This window comes from Lycium ferocissimum, chromosome 5, assembly GCF_029784015.1.
Source record: "Lycium ferocissimum isolate CSIRO_LF1 chromosome 5, AGI_CSIRO_Lferr_CH_V1, whole genome shotgun sequence".
In the NCBI taxonomy this organism is placed as follows: domain Eukaryota; kingdom Viridiplantae; phylum Streptophyta; class Magnoliopsida; order Solanales; family Solanaceae; genus Lycium; species Lycium ferocissimum.
In genome coordinates, this window is record NC_081346.1 from 54,321,877 (window position 1) to 54,342,754 (window position 20,878).

At 34.6% G+C, this 20,878-nt stretch overlaps 2 protein-coding genes across 2 annotated transcripts; both read left to right on the forward strand.

Annotated features, from left to right (window-relative positions):
* Positions 1-5,909: 5,909 nt before the first annotated feature.
* LOC132057825 (uncharacterized) lies at positions 5,910-7,612 on the forward strand. The gene is made up of 4 exons (XM_059450421.1): positions 5,910-6,284; positions 6,361-6,672; positions 6,751-6,817; positions 6,917-7,612. Exons 1-4 carry the CDS (start codon positions 5,914-5,916, stop codon positions 7,610-7,612), a joined length of 1,446 nt encoding a protein of 481 aa, XP_059306404.1. The 5' UTR covers positions 5,910-5,913.
* Positions 7,613-8,647: 1,035 nt separating this feature from the next.
* LOC132056904 (uncharacterized) lies at positions 8,648-15,615 on the forward strand. The gene is made up of 6 exons (XM_059449304.1): positions 8,648-9,057; positions 9,168-9,291; positions 9,387-9,668; positions 14,590-14,709; positions 14,792-15,254; positions 15,433-15,615. Exons 1-6 carry the CDS (start codon positions 8,870-8,872, stop codon positions 15,513-15,515), a joined length of 1,260 nt encoding a protein of 419 aa, XP_059305287.1. The 5' UTR covers positions 8,648-8,869; the 3' UTR covers positions 15,516-15,615.
* The last annotated feature ends 5,263 nt before the right edge of the window (positions 15,616-20,878 follow it).

Below are 20,878 nucleotides of genomic sequence, written 5' to 3' on the forward strand. Positions count from 1 at the left end.
CTTATTTATTCTTGATCTTAATTGTTTGATTATCGGCCAATAGTTAGACACTATCTGTGGTGCGCGAATTGAACTTGAGAAAGGTAATTCACGTACGTAATAAGAATAAATAGAGTTTGTTCGATTTAATCGTTTCGCTTACTGAGGATAGAGATATACCCTTTAGCCCTACTTAGTTGAATACGGAGAAATAAATGCGTTCTTGTTACCTTTGACGACCATAGAGATATAGGCGTTATAGTAACATCTACAGGCTTGTGAGTAGTTCGAGAGAATATCATAAAGTATAATTAACCCGTCAACTAGTAACCCAGGAAATAAAATAGGTGGAATTGTCTGAAGATCAACTGGATTGTCGAAAGCCATGACCCTAGATCTTTCTCTCATCTGATAATTCTTACAATCTTTGTCAAGATAATCGCAGTCACAAAACACCCATCACAAATTGTTTACTTTTCAATTTTAGTTTAGTACAATAAACATCTTGATTTTCACTTTCTTGAATAGTTTCATCCGAATTTAAATTAGCTTAACAGTAGAATCTAAGTCTCTGTGGGATCGATATCTGGACTTAACAGTCTATATTACTTGTACGACCGCGTATACTTGCGTGTGCGTTTGGGAGCAACAATTACTCAAAGACTTTTCCAAGACAAGAATACAATAAAGTGAAAAATGTGGAAGTCATATGCACCCAAGTGAAGATTGAGAGAAGCATATGTTTAAATCATGTGATACAATACCAATTGGTAGTGTACGAGTGAGCCGATCCTTTGTTACCTCACCTTGGGCTTTAAGGCGATTTACAGGAAGGGACAACCCATGCCTGTCCTATGGAACAAGTACACCTGAGAGTATTTTTAGATCGTGTCTTAGTATTGCTAGCATTTCCCTGAGTAGACTGGGGGCCACCTTTAGTCCTGGTAACCTGACATCCGGGACTCCTCAAGACCGCAAAGCATTAGGCACCACTTGTGGTGTTTCTGGGGTACTAGCAGCAGATCGATAATCTAGTATATGTTTACCCTCGTAAACTAGAATGAGAGATGAGGGAACTATTATAACTCTGAAACTTTTACCTCTAACACACGATATAAGAATCAACAAACCGAAATTGTTCTAGGTCTATAGCATCTAATATAAGTGTGGCGAGGTACACTACCATAAGTAGGACTCTACAAGACATAACTTGTGAGTCATGACTCCCTAGGACAACTAATCATATGTTCTGATACCTACATGTCATGCCTCAAAATTATGGTGTGACATGATTGACAGCTGACCTGAACTACCCGGCCGGTGAACGTTGAATCTTCTGTCTGAGTTACCTTTAACGCTAAAATTAATATTACAATAATATTAAGTATCATGAAACTAAAATACCTGAAACCAAATTAAATCAACAATTTGATAACTAAATTATGTATCCCAATGTAGCTAAACTATAAATTGTAACCCACTGGATTAAGTGATGACCCTCCAATCTAGATTCTCTACACAGTCTTCAGAGCATACCCGAAGTACTAAAATAGCTTAAAGCAAATTAATGGAGAATGAGTCTCCAAGAATGACTCGGGAAAGAGAGCCTGAAGCTGGATGCTGGTCTAACTGATGGAACCAAACTCAATGGTACCTGTATCTGCATCCAAAAAAGAAGCAGACTCATACGGATTAAGTACCGCCAGTAAATCATTATTTCCAAAATAGTTATTTTAGTTAATTCCACTGCTTTGAAGGTACAACATGTAATGGAGTAGTGGTACTATGACTCCACGAAGGTTTTGACACAAGTACTTCAAGATTTGGCAATTCAAATGTGTAATTGTTGGTTAATATCTTACCAAGATTTACAACATTTTATAACTTCGTTAGATCATCTTTCAATGCATCAAGCTATTTATATGAAACTGCAGTTTCACTACTAAAAAAACAGGGAAAATCCACCAAAAATTTTCGACCACACTTTTTGGTCGAAATAAAATCGACCACACGAGGTCGAAATTTCCAAAATTTAATTTTTTTTTTTTTTTTTAGATTTCGACCACACGTGGTCGTTATTTAAACATGAAATAAAATTTCGACCACGTGAGGTCGAAACTTTTTTTGGTACAAATAACAAATGAAAAAAAAAACATTTTCTAATAATTAAATTATATAAATAAAACAATTAATTAAAAAAAAATTTAAAAAAAAACATATTTCGACCGCACGCGGTCGAAATAATAAATACGAAAAATTAATTATACTCCCCAACCTTCAATCGTCGTTCATTCCCCTCCCAAATATTTTATACCAAAACCTAAATTCCCATCACTCCCACCCCTACCCCGCCGCCGACGCCCATCCCTCGCCGGCGACGCCCCATCCCCACCACTGTTTGTCCTCCAACGCCGCCCTTGCTGTCCACCGCCACTAAAGGTAAGTAATTTTTGTGGCATTTTTTTTTTTCCAAATCATGTTAACCTTTCCCATCCCACTTCTTGAAATTATTAAACTTAATGTAGCTCAACTTACTTAGAGTTTTGCACTCAGATAATCAAATTTAAGAGATCTTGAAGCTTTACTAGAGAACAAAACCAGAACATTGCTTCATTTTTTTAACGAGATCTTACTACATCATTAACATATCAAAATTACGGAGAGACACAGTAACGAAATTTGGGGTTTTTTAAATGTATTGAAATTGGATTTGTACTTTTTTCTATTGAGAGGAGCGATCCGGATATTTCGCATTATTTGTGGCAATACAAAGTGAAAAATAGAATGCTAGACTTTTTTTCCTTTTCAGTTTCTAAATGTGATTGAATAGTTAGGGCTTTATAAAGTTACTAAATTTGGGGAAAATCAATTGCTAGAAAAGGTATCACCTTGTCTATTTCTCCCGCGGACCCACACTGATGATGCCTTGGGTAGTTGGGTTCTTAGGTGCACCGATGAGTGAAGCACTTCGTTCTTGATTTTCTTTCGGTGGAGTATTCGGACGATGACAGAATGAGAACCTCTGAATTAACATTTAGGCTAATATTTTGTCCTTTTGGTATTTATCGAAGTATAACTAATAGAAGTATTTTTATTCCACTATCTATCTAGTATAATATCATGCAGACAACATGTTATCAGTCTAAAAAAAAAGCTATAATACCATGCTTAGATTCTCATAACTTATACAAGAGATTGCAAACGTCAGTGTATAAACAAGATACAATACCGAATGTTATACAAGAACCACAAGTTTCTAGTTGCAAAATAAAAAAGAAAAAATTATACGGTAATATCTTTTCTGATACCCTAAACCATAAACCAAACGTCCCTTAGTAGAAACACTGTGAAACGTAGAATGTTGTGATGTAAAGTCGACTTTGACCGACAAAGTGTGACAATAAAACTGAGGGGAGCTTGCATGCATCCCCTCTCTACAAATTTTGTCATGTAGGACACAATTCTCTTCTTTTTTTCTCATTCTCGTTATTCATTGTTTTTTGTTTTTTTAAATAAATCTATAATACTAATGAGCGTCTAGCAGACAAATCCAGTGTAAAAGTTTGTTAGTGGTGTTGAAGAATGTGGGTTTAATCATGTCATCCCCTGATGAACTGGAAAATATTCAATCTATCCAATCCTAATTAGGTTGGTATGTTAGTTGTATTGTTTGTTTGTATTAATCTTCTTATCCTCTTTTTTTATTTTCGCACTATTGTGTGTGTTACCTCTTAGTTATGTGTTTGACTAGGCTTGATTCCTAATCATGTGGCTTGAGTAGTTTAATTGTTAGAGTCAAGGATCTCGTTTAGTTTATATTTTAGTCCTCTATTGGCCTAATTAGGCATTATGTGATTTGTTTGTTTAAGCAATTAGTTAAATGGTGCTGATAAGCGGAATGTTAATTCTTCATTGTTCTCTGATCTTTTTTTTTTTTGGTAGTTATGATGCCCTTTTTGAGAATTATGGTAATTAGGGTAATTATGGTTGGTGACTCTTTTACTAATAACATATAAATTAAGTATTGGTTTAACAAGTTCAAACTTTGTGCTATTTGTGTAGATGGATTCTCGTAGTTGGATGTACAATAGATCTTATGATGATCCATTAGGGATGAGGGATGAATTTATAGCCGGTGTCTATGCTTTTGTTGAATACGCAAAGTCACTTGAGGATTTTACGAGTTCATGGTGTGGTTAGGTGTCCTTGTGTTAAATGTGAATGTATGAATTACGAGACCCCGAGAGATTGTTACGCTTCATCTGTACGAAAAAGGCTTTAAAAGTAATTATACAGTGTGGACTAGTCATGGGGAAACACACAACAATTTTGGTAGATCTCGGAACTTTGAAGTCGGTGAAAGTAGTAGGGGGGTAGAATGTAATGTCCAAAATTCTAGAATGCACGACATGGTTCAGGATGCATATGGCATGCATTCGGATTTTGAATCTGGTGGCCATGTTGAAGAACCTCCCAATGAAGAGGCCAAACGTTTTTATGCAAAGTTAAATCAAGCTAGCCGACCCTTAAATGATGGGAGTCCGCACTCTCAATTGTCTGTCGCCGTTAGATTGTTGAGTATTAAAGGATAACAATGTTTCCGAAGGGGCAATGGATTCTTTCATTGACCTCATGCATGAATTAGTTGACCCCACTCTAGAGATACCCGATAATTACTATAAGGCAAAGACATTGGTGTCCAAGTTGGGTCTCTCGTCGGTCAGAATTGATTGTTGTGAAAATGGTTGCATGTTATACTATAAGGACGACGTCGGTCTAGAATCTTGTAAGTTTTGTGGTAGTAATCGGTTTAAGCAGACTCGGAGTGGGAAGAGAGTTGTTGTTAAGGCGATGCATTATTTACCACTTATACCAAGGTTAAAGAGGTTGTATGCATCTAATAGTTCCGCCCTCATATGAGATGGCACAGTGAAAATAGAAGGCCACCGGGTGTTATGTGTCATCCATCTGATGGTAAGGCTTGGCAACATTTTGATAGAACCTTTCCAGACTTTGCAGTTGAACCACGTAACGTCAGGTTGGGTTTATGTTCAGACGGATTCACTCCGCATTCTATTTCTGCTGCTCCGTATTCTTGCTGGCCTGTATTCATAACCCCGTATAATCTTCCCCCTGAGATGTGTATGACTAGTCCATATATATTCCTTAACGCATTATTCGGCCCTCGTAATCCAAAAGTTTTGATTGATGTGTACTTGCAACCCTTTGGTTGATGAAACTTGAATTGTGGCCGTAGGGGTTGAGACATATGACATTTCGCGCAAAGCGAATTTTAATTTGAGGGCCGCTTTAATGTGGACTATTAATGATTTTCCGCATACGGGATGTTGTCCGGGTGGATGTTTCTGGAAAGTTAGCATGTCCTCACTGCATGGAGAATACTAAGTCCTTCACTTTAAAATACGGCAAAAAAAATTCATGGTTTGATTGTCACCGTCGGTTCTTGCCGATGGATCATCCCTTTAGGAGAATGAAAAATGCATTCAAGAAGAATACAATTGAACAAGACTTGCCACCTCCAATACTGTCTGGTGAGGATATCTGGGAGAGAGTTCAGAACCTCCCAAAGGTTACTGAAGAAGAACCTTACAGGTTTGAGGGGTATGGGGTTTACCATAACTGGACAAAACAGAGCATATTTTGGGAGTTACCATATTGGAAGGATAATCTTCTTCGACATAATCTTGATGTCATGCACATTGAAAAAAATTACTTTGATAATTTGTTTAACACAGTGATGGATGTGAAGGATAAGACCAAAGATAATGTTAAGGCTAGAATGGACTTGCACGAGTATTGTCGACGAAAAGAGTTAGAGTTGCAGCGAAACAAAACAGTTCTTCAAGCCTAAGGCTAGCTATTCTTTCACAACCGAGCGAAGCATAAGATTTGTGAGTGGGTCCGGACTTGAAGATGCCGGATGGGCATGCATCAAATTTTAGAACACGTGTTGATCTAGACCAAGGGAGGATACAGGGGATGAAAAGTCATGACTGTCATGTTTTCATGGAAACCTTACTCCCAATTGCATTTAGTGGCTTGCCTGAACGAATCTGGAAACCTATGACAGAAATTAGTTTGTTCTTCAAAGACTTGTGTTCTAGTACGTTGAGGGAAGATAACCTTTCTCGGATGGATTATAATATTACTGTTATCACAAACAAGTTGGAGAAGATTCTTCCTCCGGGGTTCTTTGATGTGATGGAACATGTTGTCGTTCACCTTGTATACGAAGCCCGACTCGGAGGCCCAGTACAATATAGGTGGATGTATCCTTTCGAGAGGTATTGACTAACTTTTTATTCCTATCTATTCAATTTTTTTTTTTTTAAATTCATACATAACACAATAGAAATGCAGGTGTATTGGTAAGTTAAAAAGGGCTATCAAACAGAAATCGAAAGTGGAAGGATCAATGTGCGAAGTTTACCTTGCCAAGGAAACATCTCATTTCTGTTCTTACTACTTTGGGAACGATGTGGCTTGTTTGAGAAACAGGCCTAATCGACACTATGACGGGGGTGTGAATAATTCTTTGCCGGAGCCGATATCGATCTTTAATCGACCAGGTGATGGGTCAAAACGGCGTGTGAGACCATTGAATCAAATGGAGGATAAATCGGCATCCACACATATCTTGTTAAATTGCCCAGAAGTTCAACCTTATTATGAGTAAGTTGAAAAGAAATTGCAGAAACTATTCATTTAAAATGTAAAAGCGACTAACCTAAATACCACTTTGTTGCACAGTCTCTTTGTGGAGATACATGGCCAGGAAAAAGTGTACGACCAATTTGCAACGTGGTTTAAAAATTACGTAAGTTTTATAATTTTCTAACACAAAGCTACCATAATTACAGAATTTAAAGTTTTGAAATCTACTATTTCTAACTTTCTATTTCTTAACTGTTGATAGGTTCACAATACACCTTGTGGTTTTTATGAACAATTTTTGAAGGACTTATCTTGGGGACCCATTGGTACCGATTGTATGGACAAATATGTGGTTAATGGTTTCAAATTTAATACCCAAGAATGTGCTAACCATATGAAAACTAATAACAGTGGTGTGTGGGTTAAAGGTGCTGATGGTGTTGATTTTTTTGGTGTAATCGAAGAGATTTTAGAATTAGAGTATTCTGGTTGGCCAAGAAAAAAAATTGTTTTGTTTCGGTGCAACTGGTTTGATCCAACCCCAAAAAGAGGTACGAGGGTACTTCAAGATTCTAATATCATTGAAGTAAATCACACACGGAGGTATGCAGCTTATGATCCTTTCATCATTGCACACACCGTTAAGCAGGTGTACTATGTCCCTTATCCATTGCGACCAGATAAGTCAGATTGGTGGGTGGTTATTAAAACCAAGCCTGTTGGTCGTGTGGAAGTTGAGAATGACCTGCCTGCTGCCTTTCAGAATGACGACACAACACACATTAACCAAATAGTCGACCCTGAGTTAGAAACTGAACTGGAGCATGCAGAACATATGTTACAAGAAATCGATATAGAAGAAGTTAATGAAGTTTTAGAAGAAAATGCTGAAATTGGTGAAAGTGAAACAACCGACGAGGGAGAATCTTCAGACGACGAAGAAAGTGATGAAAATTAGCATGTTTTTCATTTTAGAACTATTAAATATGTGTCGTTTTATTTATTTGATTAATGTAAGACTTATTACTATTCGAATACTTAAGCTTCCATTTGTACTACAAGTTATGCTTGTTGTGTATTGTTTGATAATTTTATGCAATTACGAGTTATGCGTGTTGTGTCTTGTTTGATAATTTTATGCAATTATGAGTCATGATTGTTCAAGGTTGGGAAAGGATTTCCTCAAATATAGTTCTGTTAATTATAGGTGGACCTGCAATTATGAAACAAATGTCAAATTAATCTTCAATGCCAATATCAGTTTCTTCACTCAATGTTAATATACCATACCTTATGTTATCTTTTCATCAGCATTGGCTTCATAAACAACTTTTCATTTTCAGGCTTGAAAGCAACCTTTTCTTGAAAGCAACTTCAGCTATCTGGAATCAGCACATTCACAAGTAAGCATGGAAATATGAGTTTTGACTTATTTTTTTATTTTTTATTTTTTATCTTGAGTGCAGCTTTTATATTGCAATTTCGATGATACATATTGCAATATAAACAGTTCCTGCAAATTACAACAGAGTAGCATTATCAAAATTTGATAGAGTTCTTGTTAGTCCCTCCTGCATAGAAAAAAACTGCTTATGTAGCTTATGATGTTGCCACTCTACAGCTGAAAACCTCTTGGCTTTCTGCACTTATTTCTCTGCTGCATCTTGTGTTGATCAGTAGCAGCTGATGCATCACTCAATTCCTGTTGTTTTCCATATTTTCATACCCCTGCTGCCCATATTTTCATACCCTTGCTACTGATTTGTAACTGATACAGTTGGTATACAAATTACACTGTTTTGCTCTTCTCTGTACTAGTATGTCTATCTAGTTCACCATTTTTTCTAACCTTATTTTTTTTATTTTGTAGATGGCGGGTGATAATAGGGGCAAGGCTATTGCTAAAGCCCCAAAAAAGTCAAAAAAAGAAGCCTCCGTTTATACCACCGGAAGGGCCTAGTGCCGGAACCCTTAGGATTCTGCAGCGAGAGATCGATCTCCACTCCCGTACATCTCACCACGTGGCCCTCCATTGCCACATTACGAGGAATTCAATGGGTTGGCATGGAGTCAGCCGACCCGTCAGGTGACAGCACGCCCATTTTTTTGGCCTCAGGGCCAAACAGAACCACAGAGTCGATCTCAGTCCCCTGCCACACCTCGCACTATCTCACATGGCCTACCAGATTATTATCATGCATCACAGCGCGCGAATATGAGCGGTACCCCGACTGCTACACCCAGCCCGACTACGTCACAGCCATCGACCTCATATAACCCAAATGTTGTGACGTCGGAGCCTCACGAAAGCAGCTCTGATTCTGACGAAGAACCTCCCCGACCAGGAGATGTTGAGACAGTTGATAGGTATGGTCGTCTCATAATCAAGCCAGTTGGATACGGGTAAGTATATTGAATTTTCTTAAGTTATTATATTGAATTTTCTTAAGTTATTTACTTTATTCTGAAACGTGTAAGGTAATATTTAAATAAATTCTTTGGTTTTGATGCAGCTTCTATCCGTGCAAAGCAACAAAAAAGGTTTCACAGTCAGTCAAATCACTATATAGAGGCGCCATTCCGTCTTGGGGCAAGGTGGATGTGGATCTGAAGAAGCAGATGTTTGTAGAATTCAGGGTATTTATTATTTATAGTAAAATAATATAACTATATGTTGATTGTTTATGGAATGTTCCATATATATTACTGAAAACATTTTAATTTCGTTGCAGAAAAAGTGTTTTTGGAACCCGGAACATGAGACTCTAGTAGCGCAAAATTTCGAGAAAAAGGCGGGGAATATACTTAAGCATGCGTTACGTAGAGCCCGTCAAAAAGTCTTGCAGCCTAAGTGGATCCGTGATGATAACTGGAAGATACTGCTGCACTTCTGGGCGACTGATCCGACGTTTTTAAAGCAAAGCGAAAATGGGAAGAAGGCCAGGGCCTCCGATAAGGGTGGATTTCGACACACTAGTGGGGCCACCAGCCATGAGGATGTTAGGATGAAGCAGGTATGTAAACCTATTTAGCTTTCGTTGTCTATTATTCAATTTTATCTTTCCATTGCTTTGGTTACGTTAGTTCTCTGCTGCTTTGATATATATATTTTTTTGGGTTCTTTGGTTAAAAACGGTTTAGTCTTTGTTTTTCGTCGGTTCTGACTTTTTTTTGGTTGTTCGTTGCTTTCTTGGTTTGTTTCGATTTGAAGTGTTTAAATGCTCAAGGTGGGAAAAAGAAGAAAAACAAATCTTTGTTAGGCAATGCTGTTGTTTTTAATTTTTTTTTTTTTTTTTTTTTTTTTTCTTTGTTTGTTTTTTTTGTTGCATCGTTTTTTCGCTTGTTTGGTGTTGTTTTTCTGCTGGTTGACCATTTTTTCCCTGTTGGTTTATCAATTTTTTTGGCTGTTTTTCTCTGCTCGTTTGCCTTTTTTTTTTTTTTTTTTTGGGCTAGCTGGTATTGCGACTTGTAAATTACTTTGAGGCTTTGCAAGCATACCTTGTTGTTGTTGTTGTTGTTGTGTAGTTCTTTGTAGGATTACTGTCTTTGTTGCCATCTCTTTGCTTTACTTAGAGAGACACTTTCTTTGCAATTAAGTTATCTAGTTTCATCAGAGTTTGAAAAAATTGAGCCCTCATTGCTATTTTCCTTATGAACCTAATTGCTATTGTTTGAGTTGTTTCATGTTCATTTTAGATATGAAATAGTTGTACATGTGTCTCTTCTTCGTCATTGCCTCCAAGGGCTTCATAACTTTAGTTTTCCTTTAAGTTACGCTATTTCCATATCCGCTAATTTTGCTTGGCATCGATGTCCCTTTTCGGCCGCTCAAGAATCTTTTTCAAGGCTTCCTCCTTCTCCTCCGGATATATAACATCAACATGAGTATTCCGTTTACTTTGTGCTACCAACAATAGCGTAAAACCCAAGTTCTTTGGTTTTGAAGAACCTTATGCAAATATCCTCAATAAATTAATAAATACACGCAAACACATGAAAGAGCGAGAGAGAGAGAGAGAGAGAGAGAGAGAGAGAGAGATGACTATGAATGACACACCTTTTGTTTTTCAACCGGTCTCAAGACATTCTCATCGGCTTTTCTTTGTTCTGCAGAGGCCATTTGAAGTGCTAAAATTCTCATATCATTCGAATCAACAAAATAAAATTAACACGGTATAGTTTGAAGGAGTTATCTTTAGAGGAAACGGATAAAAGAATAAAAAAACGAGAATGTTTACCCATATAACCTTCAAAAAAATAAGGTGTGGCGTGTCTTTCTCCTGTTTAAGTCTAATGAGGCAAACAATAGTCAAATTAAAAATTATATATATAAATATCAAGGGAAATCTAAATCTTAAACAAGAAACTTAGAGGAATTGAATCATTCCAAGATGTTAAAAATAACTACGGGACACGTAAAAATCGGTTTATGCAGAAACTAGGGAACAAGCAACTAAGAGGACTTGAATCATAGCCTTATCTTCCTTGGCAATTATTTTGGGGTGGTCTTTAAATTTTGTCCCTCATATTTGAGAATCTTTAGAATTTTGCCCTTCGACTAAAATCCATAGGTTTTGTTTTTCGAACCCACACGAACAAAAATTTAAAATAAATTCGCAAGGCGAGTTAAATTTCTTTATGCCCCCTTTACCTTTGAAGGAATTACCAAAGTTAGACTTTAGTTACAGTTAGATACTTATGCCTTATTAAGTGAATATCCAAAGATGTAACGTTTTAACTTTGATAATTCCTTCACAAAGTTATGCCGGATCCGGCATAAAAGTTTGCCCATTAAATTTTGCCTTATAAGGCAAACTTTTAGTTATACTTTAAGGAAAACTTACGCCTTATGGGGCATACTTTTAGTTATGTTTTATGGGACACACTTTTAGCTAAGGCATTACTAAAATTTTCCCTTGAAAAGTTATACTTTTATCAACTAAAAATATATGTATATATATATATATATATATATATATATATATATATATATATATATATTTTTTTTTTACTTTTCAAGGTAAACTTTTAGTTATGCCTTAACTAAAAAGTATGCCCCAAAGACATAACTAAAAGTATGCCCATAATGCGAAAGTTTTCCTTAAGGCATAACTTAAACTTTGCCTTATAAGGCAAAGTCTATGCATTAAGGAAAAGTTCTTGCCTTATAGGGCATAATTTTGTTATGCCTTAACTAAAATTATGGCCCCATAAGGCATAACTAAACTATGTCTTAGGAAAAATTCTGCCTTATGGGGGAGACTTTTAGTTATCCGGATCCGGCATAACTTTAGCTTTTCCTTAAAGATTGTATGCCGGATCCGGCATACATTCCCCCCGATCACCTTGCGAAATTATTTTTTTATTTTATGCTTGAGCGGGGGTTCGAAAGAACTTCATGTATTTGCCCACCTTTTCAAGCGAAGGGCACAACTTAAAGACCACAAATATGAGGGGCAAAATTTAAAGACCACAAATTTGAGGGGCAAAATTTAAAGACCACCCCAAAAGAAGGGCAGTCCGCGCAAAAAAATGAATCATAGCTGAATATGGTACAAATAGCATGAAAAAATCAGGTAATATATAGAAACTGCTATCCAAAACATAGATCGCAACAAAGTACAAAATTTAAAGTGTTACCAATCAACCGAAAGAGAGAAATTACTAACTTTAAATGAAACAATACCACCGAAAGACACAACTAAAATTATGGACAATGCTACTTCCGAATGTAAAAGGGTATGTTGGGCTATGGGAAGTTTAGGATTTGAGGATTATGTTGAGCCTTTGAAGAGGTATTTGCATAGGTTTAGAGAATTAGAAGGAGAAAAAGCTAATCAAAATAAGGCTGCTGCTGGCAACAACATTGAAGAAAAGAAGGAAATGAACCACAAAGGAATTCCATAGTTTTTCTCCCGTGAAGATTTTGTGGTCCTTAAAATATGTCAAAAAATACACAGCAACTTTCTAGCTTGGTACTTAATTGATTCCGTAAGTACTACAAGTTATTTTTACTCTTGTTTTAATTTTATGAAACTAATAGTGCTTTTCTTACTAGTAAAGTGTATGAAACTTAAAATCTGTATTGGTGATCATTGTATCTTCTAATCAATTTCTTAGGTTTGTGCAATACGGTTTTGAACAATTAAACTTCTATTTTGTATGCTGGTTTCACATTTGGCTAGATTGTCAAGGTTCTTAATTTAGGGCTATGTCCTGCACAACATGAATTAATGAGGATGAAGCTAATAACTTACTTCAAGCTCTGCCCAAGTCTTGGAGGTAAGCACAACTCTCTTCATTTAAACTTGATGAATTCATGCAGCTTTATGGTTTTATTGGATATTATTAGTTGGACTTTGTTTTGGGGTTAATTAACTACACAAAAGGTCACTCCACAACAAAACCATCAAATTTATTTTCTAACCATAAAATCACTCAACTTTCACTTAATTTCCGAAAGTATCATTTTTGCCAAAATCCGGTGAAGCTTGATAGTTTTTACCCAGATTCAGAACTCGACCTTTTGTCGAAGAGATAATCTATCATACTAGAAGTGACAAACGTTAAGACATAGACAACACAAAGTAAAACGACATGCCGTATTTAAGACATAAACAAAGTCACAATACAATATTTTGGTTCTCTACGGTAAAATAATACTCCTACAAAACAAAACACTAAACTAATTCTTTTCAATCATACAATTTGGAAGCTTCTTTATTTTATGTTATACATTCGATGACAAGATGTTCTTCGACTTTGAATCAAATGTTTTAGAGAAAAAGTACTTATTCAAGAAGAGATCTTGTACAAACAATGGTTGTCTTGCACGATGACTTAGATTTAACAAGCATATATCTGATTTAACAAGCAAATATCTGCTATTTCATATAAACCCAAGTATTAGCCTTAGATGAGTAAAATATAACTCAAGAACGATAAGCGTAGTCTCCTTTCCGGTCATCTATGGGTCTTAGTACTTATTAACCGAGATATGCGATTCAAGTTGAGGAATGATATCAATGGCACTTGAATAACATGATGATACATTACATAGAATAAAGGAGACAGTAGCTCATGGTTTGGTTCTTTTAGTTCCATTTTCTTTATTAAAATTTTTTAAAAGCGAGTAGTGTTTGTTTGTTTGAATTTTAGTATATTGCAATTCTTCGTTTGTTTTTGCAAAGATCGTTTTTTTCGCTTGTTTGGTGTTGTTTTTCTGCTGGTTTAGTATTTTTTCCCTGTTGATTTACCAATTATTTTGGCTGTTTTTCTCTGCTGGTTTGCTGTTATTTTTTTTTTTTTTGGCTAGCTGGTTACAGGGAAATTCGACCAAAATTTTCGTTGGTCTTTGTTTTTTCGACCGCGTGAGGTCAAAAAATTTCGACCACGTGAGGTCGAAAAAAAATTCACCCTAGCTGTTAGTGACCATGCCTTGCGGTCGATATTTTGGTCGAAAATTGGCCTTTTTCGACCGCATGTGGTCGAAAATTTTGGTCGAATTTCCCTATTTTTTTAGTCTCACTAAAAAAGATTGGTGCTGTTTTTTGGTCGAATTTCCCTGTAACCAGTTTCCCTGTAACCAGCTAGCCAAAAACAGTTTGGTGCTGTTTTTTCTGCTGGTTGACCAGCTGGTGCTGTTATTTTTTTGCTTACAAATAGTTTGGTGCTGTTTTTTCTGCTGGTTGACCAGCTTTTTTGCTGGTCTTGATTCCTACAATTTAAAAAAGAGATTCTCAGTTCTTTCCTCAACAAGAACTGAAGGTTTTTAACCAAAATAACTTCATCTAAGTAAAAACAAAGTTGCACTGCATGGTTTTCCTTCCTTCACTAACTTCACTAAACTTGTTGGCATGCTTCTTTTTAATTTGTATACTAATCACTAGCTTTCTTTAATTATGAAATTAGTTGTTAATCATGATTTATTTGTAGACGCTCGAGAGGGGTGAGGAAGTACCTCAAGATGAAGTCTTCAAGATTACTCACACGAGGAAGGCGAAGAATGCCGATGGTACGGAACAATGGATTGAGCCTAGGGCTCAACAAACCTATGTAAGTCACTAACTAACAATAATAACTACTTTTGTTTGAACTAAATTTACCTACTAACATTGCATCCTTAATTCAATTTCAGACCGAGTTTCAACAACACAAGTTGGAATATTGTGCCAGTCAGCCAGCCGGGACGTCGATGACGAACGAGATAATTGCTCAGCAGTGGATGGAGAAGGTAGCTCCCCCAACAAGGTATGGGACAGTCTATGGGATGCCTAATCGAGCATGTCGTCAATTTCCGTCGTTCCTTCAAGGCGTAGGTACTACTTCTGAAGGGGCAGTGGATCCTAAGGAGTACCAAGAAATGAAGCTAAAAGTTAGTCAACTAACAAGTACACTTAGTTCCACGGAGGCAAGGATGTTGCATATGCAGGCCCAAATTGACAGCTTACTCAACTCGGGGCCCTCTCATATTCCCCCGTGTCCCGGGGATGCTCGTAGGTCACAGTCCAATAGACGACGTAGGTCACAAGACAACGTAGTTCATGCTCTTGTTGATGAGGATAGTGGGGAGGAATCGGATCATGTCTCTAACACCCAACGTTGACTTTTTTAATTCGTATACTTTTGGATTGTAATATTGCTATGTTTTCTTGGATATGTATATTTTTTTTTTATGATAGTTTTAATTCGAATTAGATGTACTTTTGAAGGTGAATTTGATTGTACGAGGTAGTTTATGGATGTTTAACTTTACGATGTTTAAGTGTTTGAATGTAGAAAGTAGTTTATGGTTGTTTAACTTTACAATGTTTAAGTATTTGAATGTAGTTTTAAGGATATTTAGAAGTACTTTAAATTGAAACTTGAGGTTGAATTTGATTTTAGAATGTGAAGTTTATGATTGTAGAAGTACTTTGATGAATTGGACGTGTTGATGAATTGCATTGTTGATTTGGTTGATGAGTGTGATTGGCGGGTGAATTTGCCGTAAAAGCGGTCGAATCTTCCGGAATTTTTTTTCCAGATTTTCGACCTCATGAGGTCGAAAATTTACCCGGATATTCATAATTTTCGACCTCATAAGGTCGAAATTGCACTCAGAAATTATAATTTCGACCGGACGAGGTCGAAAATCTGGGCAACAATTTGAATTTCGACCTCATGAGGTCGAAATTCTGGGCAACAATTTGAATTTCGACCTCATGAGGTCGAAAATCTGGGCAACAATTTGAATTTCGACCTCATGAGGTCGAAATCGGCAACAATATTGCTAAATTTCGACCTCATGCGGTCGAAATGCTGAAAATTTTTATTTTTATTTTTTATTTTCTATTGTATTTCGACCGTGAGGTCGAAAAAAGAGGTCGAAAACTTTTAATAATATTTGTGTATAAATAATATTTTTCGACCGCGTGTGGTCGAAATGTTTTATTAATATTTAAATAAAAAATAACTTTTTTCGATAACGTGTGGTAAAAATTTATTTTCGTAATTTAGGTAGAAAATTTATTTCGACCGCGTGATGGTCGAAAATTCGAGACGTGAGGTCGAAAAAAAAATTTCACCCTAAGGCAAATACGTTAGTGACCATGCCTTGCGGTCGATATTTTGGTCGAAATTTGGCCAAAAAAACATGTTCACACTTAAGAATTTTATATATAAGAATCTAATATATTATCTACATGCTAAAATAATAAAGAATTGACCAAATTATGATTAAAAAAACGTCCAAATATGGAGAATGACATTATTTTCTTTCTAAAAGTGCAGAATCAACAAATCTGATCCTATTAATTGCATCCCCATGTATTTCAAAAATACTTTCTCTCTTCTCAATTTAGTTACCTATATATAAACCTCCATATTTCATCCCTCAAACCACATTACTTCTAAATTATAGTTTTTGAGCTTTCCTTTGAATAAATTTTGTTTCTCTACATCTTCATATATACATCTATGAATTCTTCAAATCATGAAGTGAACACTTGTCGGGACGTAGTTCCCTATGTGCCACAAATCCCAATAATCAGTAATGCTCAAATAGAGGTATGTTAAATTACTCTATCAGTGGCGAATTTTCTTTTTATTTGTTACCTAATATGCATGGATTATTTGAACAATTTTTTGAAAAACATTTTTGAGATTTTTTTAATTTGTAAATTAGAGAAGTTCATGTAAAAAAAAAAAAAAAAAAAAAGGGGCTTTTAGTTGGTTTTTTTCGCCTAATTGATTTTTGGTTGATATAGGAAAAACTTGCATAACAAGTAAGCTTTTTGTGTACTGACATTTAGAGAAAAATTGAGGTACAGGGGTAGCAGGAGAGTTTATGGAACTTGATAAAGTAATTATTATTCTATTAAATTCAAATAAGTCAAAATTTAGAGAATTCATATAAAAGAGAATCCTTTTTTCCGCATTCGTTTCTTTTTCAAATTATTTAAATTTGTATGTGCTATTTACAACTTCATCAAAATCAATAATATATCACAAAATTGATACTAGCACCTATTTCAATATCAGACCAGTCACAGTATGATTTGTATAACTTTATTCCTTATCTTTTTCTCCTAACTTGGTGCTTTAAATTTTCCTTTGTTATCATTTGCATATGTTTTGTGTTTTAGTTGTACCTTGGTTTTTCTTGTGTATTACCCAATAATGTGGATGCAAATTTCTAGTTAGTTTTCCTCCTTCAATAGAGAAGTTTGGGCATGTATCTACACTTAGTGTTGATTTGAATTTTATCCTCATGTAATTTTAAAAGTATAGAGGAATCTAAGTTGTATATCTAGGTTAAATATATGGTTCTCAAAAGAATCATGTTCGTATAACTTAACTTTTGTTTCCCCCGAATTGTTTTAGTTTTGATAAGTTAATACAATCACAGTATATCAGATTAATAAAATATGTAATTTTCATTTCTATTTAATTAAAAAGAATTAATTTTAGATCTATTTGTAATTAATTAGGAATATTTTATTGTTTCAATTTTGTCTAATGTCCTAGAAGAGACTAGTTAGGGATTCCTTTTTTTTTTTTTGTTTGTTTGTGTGGCTTACCAAGATGTGTATCATCGAATTAACTTCAGTACCAACATACAAATTTACGAGAATCTAATTAATAGATAATCTATTAACTTCTATCTTAATATTTTTCCAATATTTTTTCAGAATCACCTAATTATATATGGTAAAAATATTATTGTTTTAAATTTAAAGAAAGTCGATGTAATAGATAATCTATTAACTTCTATCTTAATATTTTTCCAATATTTTTTCAGAATCACCTAATTATATATGGTAAAAATATTATTGTTTTAAATTTAAAGAAAGTTACATCGACCAACTTTTAAATATTAATTTTCTCTTTCACTAATTCTTGAGACACACCATAATTATTTCATTTTAGTATGTTTTTCAAAGATAGATTGATTAATTATTAACTCAATCTCTCATAACTATTTGGTAAGAATAAGAATAATAGATTCATTGAGTATATAGAATATTTTATGTATATAGTTTCTTTAGTGGACAATGGAGAAGAATTTATATATAAATACCTTTTTTTTTTTTTTTTTTTTATAAACAAGATCGTCAAACTGATCAGGTGGCGATAATAGTATTATCTTATCGCAACAATATATAAAATTCTACCATTGAATTATTACTCGATTCTCTTAGTTTGTCTATTAAGCAAGAATATTACTCCCTCAGTCCATTTTATGTGAACGACAATTTCTATATCGGAAAAATAAATTTCTCATTTTACCTTTAATATCATGCTCTTATAACCATAAAAATCTCATGATATGTTTAAAATCACGAGTTTCTAAAGTATGTTTTCTCTTTAAATATATGTATCCAATCAAACACTAACTTCACCACTTTTCAAAGTTAGTGTATTTTATTTGGAAAATAACAGCAATAACTTCCAATATTTTTCGAATTGCATGCAGAATGATGTTCGGAATATAATAGTACCCCAAGAACTTGCTGGGAGAAAGAGAAGATTAGTTACTACAAAAATCATAATCAAGGATCATGTTGACTTTGTAATTGTACCTTCTGAAGGTGAAGCAAATGTTTACACCATTAAACTAAGCAAGGTTAGTACATTTGATTACTAAGATTATTTTATGCAAAATACACTAATACGGCCAAACCTCTCTATAACAACATCGTTTTTCTAGATTTTTTTTTTTTGTTGTTATAGTGAAGTGTTGTTATAGAGAACATACAATATGACATAACATAAAAGTTGATTTTATAGAAAACTTAATCATTATAATAAAATGTTATTTATGGACAATGATTGTTATAGAGAGGCATGACTATTTTAATCTTTGTTATGGACTCAAATGATGATAGAATGAACAAGAACCAAGTCATCCCCATGGACTTAATCTAAAATACCATGATATGCTGCTTGGATGGACAACTGAATCTGAAAGGAGACAACGGCAAAATGGAAAATATGATACGGTAAATATAAGTTCTTTTATGATATATTTCTTTCATCCAATTGTCGAGCGTTGCTAGTTTTCTAAATACACTCGCGCTTATCTATCTATCTATGTGTGTTGTTCAGAAGGAAGGTTTTAGATTCACTTTCAATATGCATGATATTCTCACTTATTGTAATACTTGAAAATTGGTATTCACCGACAACCAATTCCAAGTAAATCTTCAACTTAGAGCATGTTTGGATGAGCTTCTGGCTTATAACTTATAAGCAAAAAGCCATAAGTTAGGAATCCAAACTTATGACTTTTGGCTTATTTTTGTTATTTTGGCTTAACAACCAGTGCTTAGAAGTGCTTTTTTATTTTACCCAAACACTACATAAGTACATAGAAGCTATTTTGACTTAAAAGCACCTAAAATAAGCCAATTCAATCAGGCTCTTAGTTTCACTCGTTTCCTCTTTTCTTCTGTCTGCAAAAAAAATTACAGTATGATTTGTTTGTGTACATTAGCAATCATTGAACCTATTTTCTTGTTTCAAACTAGCACGAGATGCAGTTGTAATTAGTAAATTGTAACGGTAAGATCGCGTTCAACACTTATTTAGAGTTCTATATTGTACCTTTTTCTTTAATTTTTTAAAAACTATCTAGCTAGTTCATATCCTAAGGACCATTGAAGTTGATAAATCAAGAAAACGAGAGCTTGTGATTTTCATTATTTCGTAATTAATGTAATGATTATTCCTATAAGTAAATTTAAGAATTTTTTTCTTGGATTGCAGTTTTACTTACATGAGAGAACACGTAAAACTTGTCGATCTGTTGAGGATGTACGAAGACATATTTTCCAAGGTTCCGATAAATTGAAGATAGAAGTCGATCAAGAAACCAATACAGTAATAGAGCTTACGGTAATATATTACATTATATGCATTTTGTTGGACAATTATAGATGGTTTGGACACTTTTCTAGGACGTCAAAAATCTTTATTTTTTAAAAATAATACTTATTTTAGAAAGTTGAAGTGTTTGGTCAAACTGTTAGGAAAAAATAGTACTTTTAAGTAGTCTAGTAGAAACTATTTTTGGGAAGCTAAAAAGTAGCTTCTTCCTATAAGTATTTTTTGAAAACTTGGACAAGCACAGGATGTTAGTCTAATATTGCTAAAAGTGTTTTTCAAAACTTTTAGTCAAACACAAACCACTAATTTCCAAAAGTAGTTTTTCTACAATCACTTCTAACAAATAAAGGCTTTTCAAAATAAATAAATTTTGAAAACTTGGCTAAACAAATTAGTTAGGTTAAAGAAAAGATAGTACAGTGCAGCAAGTATGGAGGGTTGGAGAAACGGTCAAACCAAAATGAATCTTATGTTTGTAGTTTGTCTTTCATTATACCTGCACGAGATTGTTTTCACAACTTGAACCCTAACCTCCTAGGTACACGATAACAATTTTTATTATCACGCTAAGGTGCCATGACAATTACATTATTCTTACGAAATTATCCTTAATAAATTCAAAGGTTGGAGTTGTAGAAAAATTCTCGGAGAAAATAAAAGGAGAATCTTCAATCTCAGGGAGGGAGTCATCAACAAAAAAGCTCAAAAGCAATGAACACCACAACTATGAAAACAGCGAGGTTGTAAAGTTTTTTGCAGATGCATGGAACCTCGTGAACATGGATGGATAACACAAACACAAGGTAAATTTATGTTAACCTAGATATTAGACAAAAGGAGTTTATAGATAAACTAC

Coding starts and splice junctions, on each gene's coding strand:
- LOC132057825 (XM_059450421.1), top strand. CDS start 5,914: ATGCCGGATGGGCATGCATCAAATTTTAGAACACGTGTTGATCTAGAC. Junction 6,285..6,360: donor TGGATGTATCCTTTCGAGAG/GTATTGACTAAC, acceptor ATAGAAATGCAG/GTGTATTGGTAAGTTAAAAA. Junction 6,818..6,916: donor CAACGTGGTTTAAAAATTAC/GTAAGTTTTATA, acceptor AACTGTTGATAG/GTTCACAATACACCTTGTGG.
- LOC132056904 (XM_059449304.1), top strand. CDS start 8,870: ATGAGCGGTACCCCGACTGCTACACCCAGCCCGACTACGTCACAGCCA. Junction 9,058..9,167: donor ATCAAGCCAGTTGGATACGG/GTAAGTATATTG, acceptor GTTTTGATGCAG/CTTCTATCCGTGCAAAGCAA. Junction 14,710..14,791: donor CTAGGGCTCAACAAACCTAT/GTAAGTCACTAA, acceptor ATTCAATTTCAG/ACCGAGTTTCAACAACACAA.